The 11,711-nt window shown below is 38.1% G+C and overlaps 2 protein-coding genes across 3 annotated transcripts in view; both read right to left on the bottom strand.

Annotated features, from left to right (window-relative positions):
• Window positions 1-2,260, bottom strand: part of LOC306870211 (golgin subfamily A member 3-like) — a 24,526-nt gene extending 22,266 nt beyond the window's left edge. For both annotated transcript variants that reach the window (XM_079417338.1, XM_079417339.1), the window contains exons 1-2: window positions 2,177-2,260; window positions 401-690 (exon numbers count right to left, since the gene is read on the bottom strand). In XM_079417338.1, the coding sequence (XP_079273464.1) occupies window positions 401-542 (142 nt within the window). In that variant the 5' untranslated portion in view covers window positions 543-690; window positions 2,177-2,260. The remainder of the gene's footprint in view (window positions 1-400; window positions 691-2,176) is intronic.
• LOC306870212 (ran-specific GTPase-activating protein-like) lies at window positions 2,177-11,711 on the bottom strand. The gene is made up of 6 exons (XM_079417340.1): window positions 11,576-11,711; window positions 10,217-10,353; window positions 4,815-4,972; window positions 4,603-4,731; window positions 4,090-4,152; window positions 2,177-3,831 (listed from the first exon to the last, which is right to left on the bottom strand). Exons 1-6 carry the CDS (start codon window positions 11,588-11,590, stop codon window positions 3,689-3,691), a joined length of 645 nt encoding a protein of 214 aa, XP_079273466.1. The 5' UTR covers window positions 11,591-11,711; the 3' UTR covers window positions 2,177-3,688.

Here is an 11,711-nt window from a genome sequence, read left to right as displayed (position 1 = left end):
TTGCGCAAGTCTTGCAGAACAAGTCAAACAGCCTAATTGAGCTACAGTGACAGTTTAGGAAACTGACACTGAAAGCAGGGGGAAGTTTGTGGATATATCTAGAAAAAAAAACACTTCTTTATAAGGCAACAAATGGCACTGGAAGAAGTGGGAAGAAAAAACATCTCAAAGCCAAGTGACGCAGTAAACAGCAAATGTTCACTTTGAAATCTTTCCAGGTTTTGAATGAGCACAACTTTCAGTGAATCCGGCACATTTTGAGCATAATTTGTGCATAGCATGAGTATCAAAATCCATCTATTATAACTCAGAAAGTACAAATGAACAGCCTCAATGTTGATTAAATCAAACATTTAATTGCAACAGAATCTGTTAAATTTCATCCCAAAAGAACACTTACCGTTAGGGATTTTCTCCATTACGAGGGATCTCTCCGGCTTCAGAGACTCTACAGTATTGCTGTCTGGATCTTTGCCGTGTTGTGCGTCCGGCTGCTGAGGCTTGGCCTCCACTGAGGCGGATTCATTATTTCCATTTTCCATATTTCTTGAACCACAGATGCTGCTGTAGCATCCATGAACATGAGCTGGGTCTCACTAGTGCAATTCACCTTTACTTCATGCTCTGTAAACTTTGGTTAAGACCGCAGGCTGGCCTGGATGCTGCAGACAGCTCGAGTCCTCGGTGATCCTGGAGAATGGAAACATTAGTTTAACACATCCATACTGTGGGACGAGTTCAAGATTTATTGCTCAGTTAAAGCAAAATCAGCAACAACAATTAATTGCTAGTTTATCATCTAGTCACAATGCTAACTCATCTAATGGTACAATAATTACAGGGATGTTTTTCCTGAAGCAATGTGGCATTAAATGTTTCAAACAAGGACACAATGCTGACATGTAGTTGTTATTGGATGAGGCACTAGCAAGTTCCCCTCAGTAAACCACAAGTTGTTTTTCTCTCCATCCTGCAAAGATTCAAATAACAGGCTGTGTCTTTGACAGCTGATATAGACTAGCCAGCTAAGCCACACTGTTCATTTTGGAGACAGAAAGGCAAAAGCAATTCACCCAATTTAAAACTTTTAACTTAGTAGGTCAAACAGAAGTGGTTTCAAGTGATCCTTGAGACAAAACTTTACCACTCAAAACAACAATTTTTGAAACTAATCAGTGATTGTCATTTGAATGTTCAGATTTTCTCTTTATTTATTGAAATTATGACATTACATTATCATTCACTGCACCTTAAAGCACTGTCCTCTAACCATAACATAATACTTCCTAAAGATTAAACATATATGTTAAAACAGAAAAGAGTGATATGTCTCTTATGAAGAAAAATAATAAAATATTTATCCTATTAGATTTCAAGTCAGTCAAAAATAATAGAAATAAATTAAACTTTAATATATGACAGACAATGCTTCGACCCAAACAAGGTATTTGTCTTTTATTAGGTTACCAATACATTGGTTAAGTGTTCTTGTGTTTAATGCAAAATATGTTTTAGCCAACACAGATATCCATCAACACTTTAAGATGTCAAAATTAAATAAGTCTGCTTTAACTTCATGCACTTTTCTCAATATTTATGAAAGGTGACAGGGTGGAAACCCCAGAAAACTGAAGAAGTAGGATACTGAACGATCTTTTCATCAGTACTGTAATTAATTTTGTTCTAATACTCAGAAATAATAATGATTAGACTGAGACTAACTATAGAATAGTGCGATTCAAGACATCTGGCATGCACCCAAAGCTGACATGACTGTAAAATCAACCCAAATATACTCATTTTATAAATCACATATGAACAGATCAGACTGTCAACAGCGTGTTTGATTAACTGTCACTTTCTGAAAATACCTAACTTTAAGGAAACTGACAATGAAAGCACAGCCACAAACAAACTAATCATAATAAATAATCAACAGCACGGAAACGGAGAAAAATAACAGGCGATACTGTATCAATTTGAGTTTATTATTATAAATCTGCTCTGATTAGCATCAGCCTTTAGCCGCTTAGCAACAGCGCACGATATCCTAAAACCTTTAGAAACTGATGCATGACACTGACACGACCTCGCTTCTGCAAAGCTATTATCACCTGAAATGTTGCGTAATTAGTGTGCTGATAAGAAATGATAAAAATAATAATTAAGCACCAACCTCAGACGTGCTCCTGTCTACACTACGTGGCTGTTTAGGTTCCGTCCTTCAAACAGATCCGACTCTCTACGTTTCCTCAACAATAAAGGTTCCGCATTCCTGCGTCATAAAGCGAACACATCCAGATTTTCATAACCATCTCATTTCACAGTAATCAGCTAAAAAAAAAAAAAAACATTTATATCTAAATTGTTAACGTCTTATCTAAAATACATATGCATAATGCTGCAGTAAGCCGTTTACTTTTATATAAAAATCTGAAAAATCCTGTAAAAATAAATGTTTTTAATTATACTATCAAATGAAACAGAGCAGAGCTCCATATGATATGCTATTATTAGCCAAGCAGAAAACTCATATTTGTCCAATTAGGCTTGTAAATGGAAGCCAAACAGACACTGATGTATGACAAAGCATCGGTCTTTAATTTGGTTTGATCACAATCCTTTAACATGATTTATAATTAATCACCACTATAAAAAATTGTCAAGATTTCAAGTCAATCATCAAATGCCAAATCTAATTTAAGGGACCCTGCTGATTTTATCAAAAATGCTCAAAAACCAGGAATGTTAAAAATTGGTAATTCCTAAAACATACATTAAAAATAAAAAATAGTCTAAGAGCCCAAATTGTGCATGAAATCATTGCAAGATTCCTTATGATAAACTTCAGATTTGCCCTGTAAATCTTGATCAGTGCTGTTTCTTGGAATTTAAGTTAACCCTTAGGAATGAAAAGCATTTCTAGTGATACAGTACCTACTTATTTCACTTATCTTCCTATATGAAAAAAGCATTTATTGTGCATTATCACAACACAAGTCCCTCAACATTTTAAATCCTTGTTACCACAATCAACTGACAGTCAACCACTTTTTTATTTTCTTGATTACCATTTCAAACAGAAGAGGGTCACACTCATAACAGGTTGAAAACTTCCTTCAGTTATTCATGACAGAGCTGACGTTTTATTTTTTGCCAGATGCAGCCCTCCACAGAAAAATGAGTCATTTGATAGTAAATTCAAGCCACAGAGAAGTCAAATGTTCCTCATGTGACTTTATTGTAAGGAAAAGTCAAAGATCTTAGATACTCATTCTCCCTATCAACTCATACAGCCCGCTCTCTTATCAGACAGTGCTCATCTAGACACTCGCAATATAACTCTTTAAAGTACAAAAGAAAAACAACAAAAGAGGTTACCCAATGTGGGAATCAATCAATAGCACAAGCCTTGTATCATAGCATGTCATGTAAATACACAAATACATGATAACTGATGACTGGTCCACAATGTATGGGAAATGAAGGGCAATATGAGAGTTTGTGAATGGGACAAAAGCTCACTACATCTTAATGATTGAGAAATGGATGCATTAAGAGTGGCACCAAGGTCTTGTGAAGTCGAGGCCAAAAAGAAAACAAGTGTCCAATTTTTCATTTTCAGAGTCTGTTGTAGAAAAGGGGAAAATGGCAAGTGGAGGATGCGTATGAAGCTACGTTCCTGGGCTCATTTCTTTTCCTCCTCACCAGCCTTCTCCTCTTTCTTCTCTTCCTTCACCTCTTTCTTGTCGCCTGAACTCTTTGTCTTGTCATCACTCACAGACAGCTCCTCCAGCTTCTCTGCAACTTTGTTAGCGCTGTTCAAGCTACCTGTGAAACAAAATGAAAAAGGTTCAGTTGGAGGTTCTTGAATAAATACTCCATTACAAGCCTAACAAAAGACTAAGAAATAATAATAAAGAAATGTATGAGAAGACACGGTCACCTCCCAAGTGAATGGCAAGGCAGGTTATAACGTTCTTCTTATAAAGTTACTGTCGCAGACAGAAAAAGTCTAAGGCTGGATTTGTCAGACTTAAACAGAGTGAGTCTGCATGATAACATGGTAGAAAATTCCATCAATCTTACCTTCTAGGAACTTTCTGACCTCTTCTTTGCATTCATCAAACTTCATCTTGAACTTCTGTGCATCTGCAAGACAAAGGAAACCAGTAAGATATTTACACTAATTATAAAATATACATTTTCAAACACAGTGTAATTATACTATATACTGCACAACTGTCACAGTTAGCATGAAAATGGAAATTCATCTATTTTCTAAATGCCTATTACTGATCTTATTGTGAATGGTTTATACATGTGCAATGTACTAACTTCCAAAGGTGTCAGATTCACCAGCCAATCAACAACCAATGGATAGAACCAAGCCCTCTTCTCTACATTTTTTCCCCATTTTGATAATGTTTCATTCAGATTTACATCACAATACAGACAAAAAAATGGTGCTACTATTTTTCCCCCCATCGAGACTTGAAAAACTTTCACTTTTTCATAGTTTAAGCTTTGTTTTAAATGGCACATAAATAGTTGAACTACTTCAAAATATTTATTCTGGAAACTATGTTTATTTATACTCACTCTCTGCATTGAGGAATCGAATAGCCAGCATCTCTGGTTTGGGTTTTTCATCTGCAAAGTCAGCAAGTGTATTCCACACCCAGGCCCTGTCGCTGCCTGCATTGGGCTTCAGCTCCATCAACGGCATAACTAGAGCAAGGGATTTCGATAAACCAGTCAACACGATTGGAAAGAAGTTAACAGAAGTTGAGCAGATAAACTGCTGCACTCACTGTGATGGTTGGCACAGATTTTGAGGGTACGGTCTCTCCTCATGAGCAGGCGGATTGAACCCTTCTCTTTGTGTCGCAGGAGTTTGACATCACCCGTCCCACGCTCTTTCCACTCTGGGGGATCATTCTCACTGGCAAAACGATACAGCTTTGCCCTCCTACATGAAAATCACATTGCAGTTGAATTTTTCAGCAGTCAAATACATTTTGCAGATTATATTAAAGAACAGAAACCATGATCAATTAGCATATTGGTACTTTAGCAGGGCTGAACAATAGAGTTGACGATTTGTCACCTTGTCATCATGAAAGTTTAACATTTGCACTTTTTGAAGAAATTTTTAAAACTACAAGCACTTTCATTTCTTGTGTTTGAATGGATAAATGCACAAGAAGTTGTCAATATGCACAGATTTTTGAGTGTCCTCAAATGCAGTCGGTTATGTAAATGTAAACAGTAAGGAAATAATCTGATCTTTCAGTATATCAGATCTGTACATTCTCTTAAACTGACAGTTGTCTAATATACCTGCTGCGGTCTGGGCCCTTAATTTTAAAACAAAAGAAAGAATCATTTACTGCTCTTGAATGAAACACTTTTGTAGATTTAATAAGAAATTATCTACATTTAATTTATACAGTGAAGATTATGCAGTGTTAAGTTTGATTCATTGTATTTATTTGTGACATTGCTTGTCATTTGTTTACTCGTTTCTTATTACCGTCTATTTTTCAGTAATGATGTTTGAAATTTAGTTGGGCTAGTAGTTTTTGCTGTGGTATCAAAATTGGAACCGTGGATCAATCTGGTATCATATTTTGGCATTGTAACAACCTTATTAGAATGCAAGGTTAAATGGGTCAGAAATAGGGATGTGCGCTACGACTAATTTGACTGTCGTTTAAACGGAAGTTTTGTATCCGACTAGTCAAAGTGCAAGAAACCCCCAAAAGATGGTAAGAAAAAAAAACTGTGCATGTGTGTATAATAGCCTGCATTTGAAATACTTAATCTATGAATTACACTTAAATCCCTCAATGAATTCCGCTAAACCAGGTCACGATTATGCCTTACCTCGCGTTATCATCATCATCATAAAAAAAAAGCATACACTTAACGTCAGCTTCTTTATTGAAATCAGCTGGGGCAATGCTGAACAATGAAAAATCAATCATCAGCCTGACAAAATTCTTCATTTTCATGTAACGTTAGCCAACATATTAAAACACAAGTCAAAATCAATAGGAAAGTTGATCAAGGAAAAGCATAAAACGGCTTTTAAAAATATACTTAATGTAGGTTGTATCGTCTAAAAACAAAACAATGCAACAATGACTATTTTACTTAATCAGACCATGCGTTTTTGTTCAGTGAAATTAACATGTCAACGTGGTCTGGTGAAAGAGGGACCTGAGGCGATTAACAATTATTCCTGCACTCGAAAAAACTCGCTCGGCCGGAACTGAAGTCGCAGGCACGCAGGGATAACGAGTTTCGGAAAGCGTCTGTACATCCCGCACCACCACCGAAGTGGGTCTTCGTTTAGAGGAATTGACGGCTCCTTCCAGTAGAGCTCCAGCTTGTCTTCATTCATGGACTCTCCGTAGTCATCCCCAAAGAAAGCACTCAGACACATTTTCTTGTTTTGGAGTGCTGGTGCCATCTTCATCAACAGTAACGCTGTTTTCATCATCATTTGATGGGAGGCTTTGGTACAGTGATGCGATATTGCCTCTCACAGCCTGTTGCATGCCCACTTGTAGAAAGCTAAGATGCTTGTGTCGCGGGTCAAGTGCAGAGGCAAGCAGTGCTACACTTCCGGCCTTTTCTGTATCCACGGTACCTATCCTTCTCTCCAATGATGCTGCAACCGTCCCTTTGAACTCGGCAACTTTGTTTGAATCACCTGCTGCTGGGTAGAGATGCCTAGGAGGATTTATTGATAAAACAATTTAATTTGCAGATAAAGATTAAATATCCTATTATTATTAAAAATGCAAACACTATATTAAATATAATGTAGTCTGTATTTGGCTATATTTACCTGTTCAGTAAGCTTATTGTCACGGGAAACACCATGGAAACCGACACGTATGTCTCGCTGCATACAGCAGTGGTAGCACTTTCGAGAGACTCCAGTACGGGTAGCATGGTTTCGATGGTCATCCAGTTCTGATCAGACAACTCCAAAGTCCTGGCGTCTGAAAGTTTGGTGACGGATCTGTTAGATAATAAAGCAGCAATGGCCCATCTCTGTTCGTTTAGGCGTGCAAACATATCGCTGACTGAATTCCAGCGAGTTTTGCAGGGCTGTATTAGCATGTGTTGGGGCAAAGCTTGCTGTTCCTGCTTTTTCTTGAGTGCAACGGTTGCAACAGTGCCATGGTGAAAATGGCTCACTAGTCTTGTGCATGCACCAATTAACCGTGTCATGGCGTTAGCTTTAAATCCATCCTTTACCGCTAACTGGAGCGTGTGGGCAAAGCATGCAACTGACTCCCACTCGAGGTGTTGGTTGGCCAGCACGATGTTGCTTGCATTGTCGTGAATACAGGTAGTGACCTTGCCGTTCAGACCCCAATTTGTAATTGCTGTTCGGAGGTGCTCTGCTAAATTTTCCGCAGTGTGGCGCTCATCGAGTGCGCGAGTCTGTAGTATGCTACTTTTCAGTTCGCCTTCGATGATAAAGTGGCAAGTTATGGTCATGTAAGCCTCTGTTTTTAATGATGTCCAGCAATCTGTAGTTATTGCTGCATAATCGGTCTTCTCCATGGTCTTTTTTTTGGTACTCTGTATTCAGGCTCAAAGTCCATGAGTTTGCGGAAGCCTTCTCCTTCGACAAAACTGAGTGGCAACAGGTCTCTTGATATCATCTCAGAGATCTTATTTTTTCAGTGCGGACGACATCGCAGCGGCGGCGGGTTTTAGTGAATGACGTTATTGGCATTTGCTGGCTTTGGCTAGCCTCTAAGCTAACTCATACGTGCCTGTACTGAATATGATTACGCATCGCTCCGGTAGAGTTATCGTAAGCCAATTTGCCATTAAACAATTTACACACAACTTTTCCGTTTCCTTCTAATTCAAAATAATCCCACACCTTGCTCGTTTTACGCGTGGTCATTTTTGAGCTGGCTGCAATAACTGACACAAAGAAATTGCATATGCTAGGTCTGAGGTAAAAATGTAGTTTCCGCCCCGATACACTTTAATAATAATAATTAAAAAAAATGTTATTTTTTAAACATTTTATTTTAACTTATTTAAAATGTAACGTTAAAATTATGGTAATTTGATTAATATATTTTTTTCTCCCTCACGTGTAATCGACTATTGTTTTCAGTGTCGACTAGAAGGAGCTGTACCGTTTAGTCAACTAGACCCGCACATCCCTAATCTGAAACTAGGAAAACATTCTTTCCCCCTAATCTGAACCACTGGCCTGATTGTGTTAGTGTTAGAAGTGGACAATCTGAAGGTTTTGTATTGCTCTTGAAGTTTCCCATAATGTACTTTTCAAACAAATCGAAGAGATAGTGATCATTTCTGTCCTTTAAATGTTTCCCAATTATATCTGTATGTAAATATATCTGCACAGCTTTCAGTAAGTAAGGAGTGTGACATGTTTTATATTAAAATGAGTCATTAAAAGTGCAATAGAGCTCCGGCAGTCACCCATTCTGTTTACACCACCATGCTGGCAGGCAGGACCAGCCGGGAGCGAATATGAAATGATTGGCGCCAGCATAAGTTTCAAGGCAACAGAGTTCACTGCGCACTTTAATTCAAAAGACATTGACCTGTACATAGAAAAACGTAATAGATTACACATAACAGATCCCTATAATGCCCCCGGGGTGCTTTTAACGTGTATTAATATATGAACGGATAGATTTCCTGATATGTATAACTACCTCATCAACTTTACCTCCTAACATTACTCCGGAGACTCTTTAAATGCCTACAAAAGCCTGGATGGGTACAAATGGATGCAATGATGAACAAATGGATGAATATTCAGGAGTCTGCCGGCTAAAACCATAAAAATGTCGTCACTGGAAGGTTAAGTCAACTGTGTTGTTAGGTAATGTAATCGACCTTAGCTGTCCTTGTAGGTAGCCAGCATCTACAGTAGACATAATAAACGTCATGAAATCTTACCCGTTTAATCCTAAATGTTGTGTGTTAGCACGTTTTATTGCAGTGAACCATTTTAGTCGTCTATCAGGATCCAAGGAATATGATAAAATGATTTCTCCTTTGCTTTATGGGACAATCACGTGTGTGTATATAGGAAAATGCATATTTTCAATTAAAGATAACAGATTTAATATGGGCTGCTTTTGGTGCTCGACACCTTTTTTTATTGGTCATTTTGTGTGTTTTACAAATAAGAAGGTTAAGAAGCTTACTTAAATGTAAAATGTGTTTTCTCTATTTTGTAGTGAAAGATGGTTTCCCATATTGATCACGTCTCGGCTAGATAGCATGTTTTCTTCGTGGCTGGATTGGACTCGTGAAAAATAATCACGTTGTTTGTATTTGCCAAAATTTAAATTGATTTTAGTCAAAACAAGGACGGGGTTGGCATTATTAGCGCCGCTTATTTTGAAGCCAGTCTATAGAGGATTATGCAGGCTTCCTTGAACAGTTATGTTCAGGACTTTCTGATTTACTTAATCAGAAAGAACCCTAGCTTTCCCCTGCATGTTCTGGCACAGCAGCTGTCCACCATGTTAAAATGGAGTAAGGTTTGTAAGGTCTAAATAGTCTGTTCTACAACTGTCGATACCAATGCTACGGCCGCTCAAGCGCTCTCCTGGTTACCTGCCAAAATGTCAGAGTTTAGATTGAGTGACGTCAACCGTAAGCAAGAAAAGAGAACCTAATCTGGTAATGTACTGATGGAGAGGAACATGGACACACAAAGTATTTAGATTTTAGGCTTGAGTGCATGCCTAATACAAACCAGTATTAACGTAAACACAATTGGTTATGTCTTGAGGGAACGTTAACAGTTGGGAGAAAATAGGATGTGTATCAGTATATTAGATAAGTGCATTAGGTCTTAGTCACAGCAGCCTTCTGTCTGTGTCATTACTGTTAATCAAAAGAAAAACATTTCATTCATACAGAGCTGTATTATACATTTGATTATTCAATTTCCGTAATATTTCTTACCCGAGTTAGCAATTAAATAAATAGAACAATGACACAAATGAAACAACTTGTCTTTAATAACTTTATACTTATCAGTAAAGCTACTAGTTTTTACTCCTCAGTAACATTTAAAAGTTTTAAATCCAACATGAAAAAGATTGCGGAACACGATCCTGCTTGAAGAGATATTTTCCATATCACCCAAATTAGCAATGTGCCTCTTTTAGATTTAGTGACTTACATCTTGAAAAGCTCTTCCTCGTCTTCCTCTAGGGTCTTGACATCCTGCTCAGGTAGCGAGACAATGGGTTCAAAATGAGGGTCATGGTTGGGGTCCTCTACATTTTCTGTGGATGCCTCATGATCATCTTGTGCCTCCTGGAGGGGGAAATTATAACAGCAGTTTTGTAAATCCAACTTTAACAAATAAATAAAAAATGAATAAAACAGGCCAAACTAATGTCTAATGCAGACACATGACAAACGCATGACAAATTTGCTAAAGCATTTGTTCTGCTGAGCTTCACAATGTCCTGATCCCATCTGTAGGGATCCTGCTTCCACATTACTCATCAGACCAGTGACGGGAAAGGCTGTGGGATTTGGAGGGATCATTCTCTGGAGTTTGGCCTATTGTCTCTGAATGTGCTGCTGCAACCAAACTTACAGCCACAGGCTCTGAGCCGTGAACTTGAACTCGCATGCTGTGATGCTGGGGAATTCATGCACTTGCTATCCACTAATCACCCATCTAACATCCATGAAGGCCTTGTAGCTTTGCAAAATTCAAATGCTTCCTGACCAACTCTGGCAGCAGATCTCCTGCACTTGTGAAGCAGCTTTGAACTGGTTCAACCGCGTTTAGTTCAGTTAAATTACCAAGCAGTTCATTTTGCTAAACAACTGACTTCACTCGAGCGCAGATATCGGATGTTTATGTCTAAACGCGCGAGTTACATCAGTTTCTCAGTCAGTTAGCATCCATGCTAATACGAGGCCTAAATGCGTTCAAGTGTTAAAATCTCCATTTCACCCCACAGTTGAAACAACATTGAGCAAATACAGTTAAAAGACGCAAATGAACCCGGAAGGGTGTTAATAAACCGGCTTTGAGCTTCACATGTGCTGCAGGTTACCGATGCTAACGCACACAGGCTAACACGGTCTTAGCATGATACATTTCTATTAAAATTATGAGCTGTATTTAACTGGAACGTGGATGTTTTTATTACGCAAATAATAGCACAGATATTTAATTGTCTATTGTGTTTAAGGAAGTGACGAACACAAATACGTATACAATTATGAATTTCAGGACGTTACATCTGCTACTGAGAATGTAGCGTGATTTTTAATAAACAAAACTTTGTCAGGGAATAATAACTAACGATAATAATACAAGTATTAATAATATAACGTATAAAAGTGCATTTTTAGCGTCTAATATTCAAGCGCCAGGCAGGAATAGAAAAAAAACACCTGCTTTTTCACTCTCTGTTAAATAAGACCCACATAAAACATTTATCGCTTACGAAACACTCAAAATAACCGTCTGTCGCGATCCGAAGGGGGCAGAAGATGAAGATGGTGGGATTCTTACCTTGGGGTCCGCCATAGTTTTTGCAGATGTTTGAAGATTAGCGAGAGTTTCTGTTCGGTTTGATCAGCGTTAGCTCGTGATGTTTCACTCCGCTACTTTCGCGCGCGCCTAACCGGAGAAGAGAGGCGGTGACGTC

This window comes from Barbus barbus (genome assembly GCF_936440315.1).
Source record: "Barbus barbus genome assembly, chromosome: 5".
NCBI lineage: Eukaryota > Metazoa > Chordata > Actinopteri > Cypriniformes > Cyprinidae > Barbus > Barbus barbus.
The sequence above is the reverse complement of the archived record's forward strand: the minus strand, read 5'-3'. Positions and strand labels throughout refer to the sequence as shown.

What these genes read in the sequence shown, in the direction of transcription:
- LOC306870212 (XM_079417340.1), bottom strand. An exon ending in AATCTGTGCCAACCATCACA is followed by an intron (nt 4,732 to 4,814) that starts GTGAGTGCAGCA and finishes CCCTTGCTCTAG; the next exon opens with TTATGCCGTTGATGGAGCTG. An exon ending in GGTCAGAAAGTTCCTAGAAG is followed by an intron (nt 3,832 to 4,089) that starts GTAAGATTGATG and finishes TTTGTTTCACAG; the next exon opens with GTAGCTTGAACAGCGCTAAC.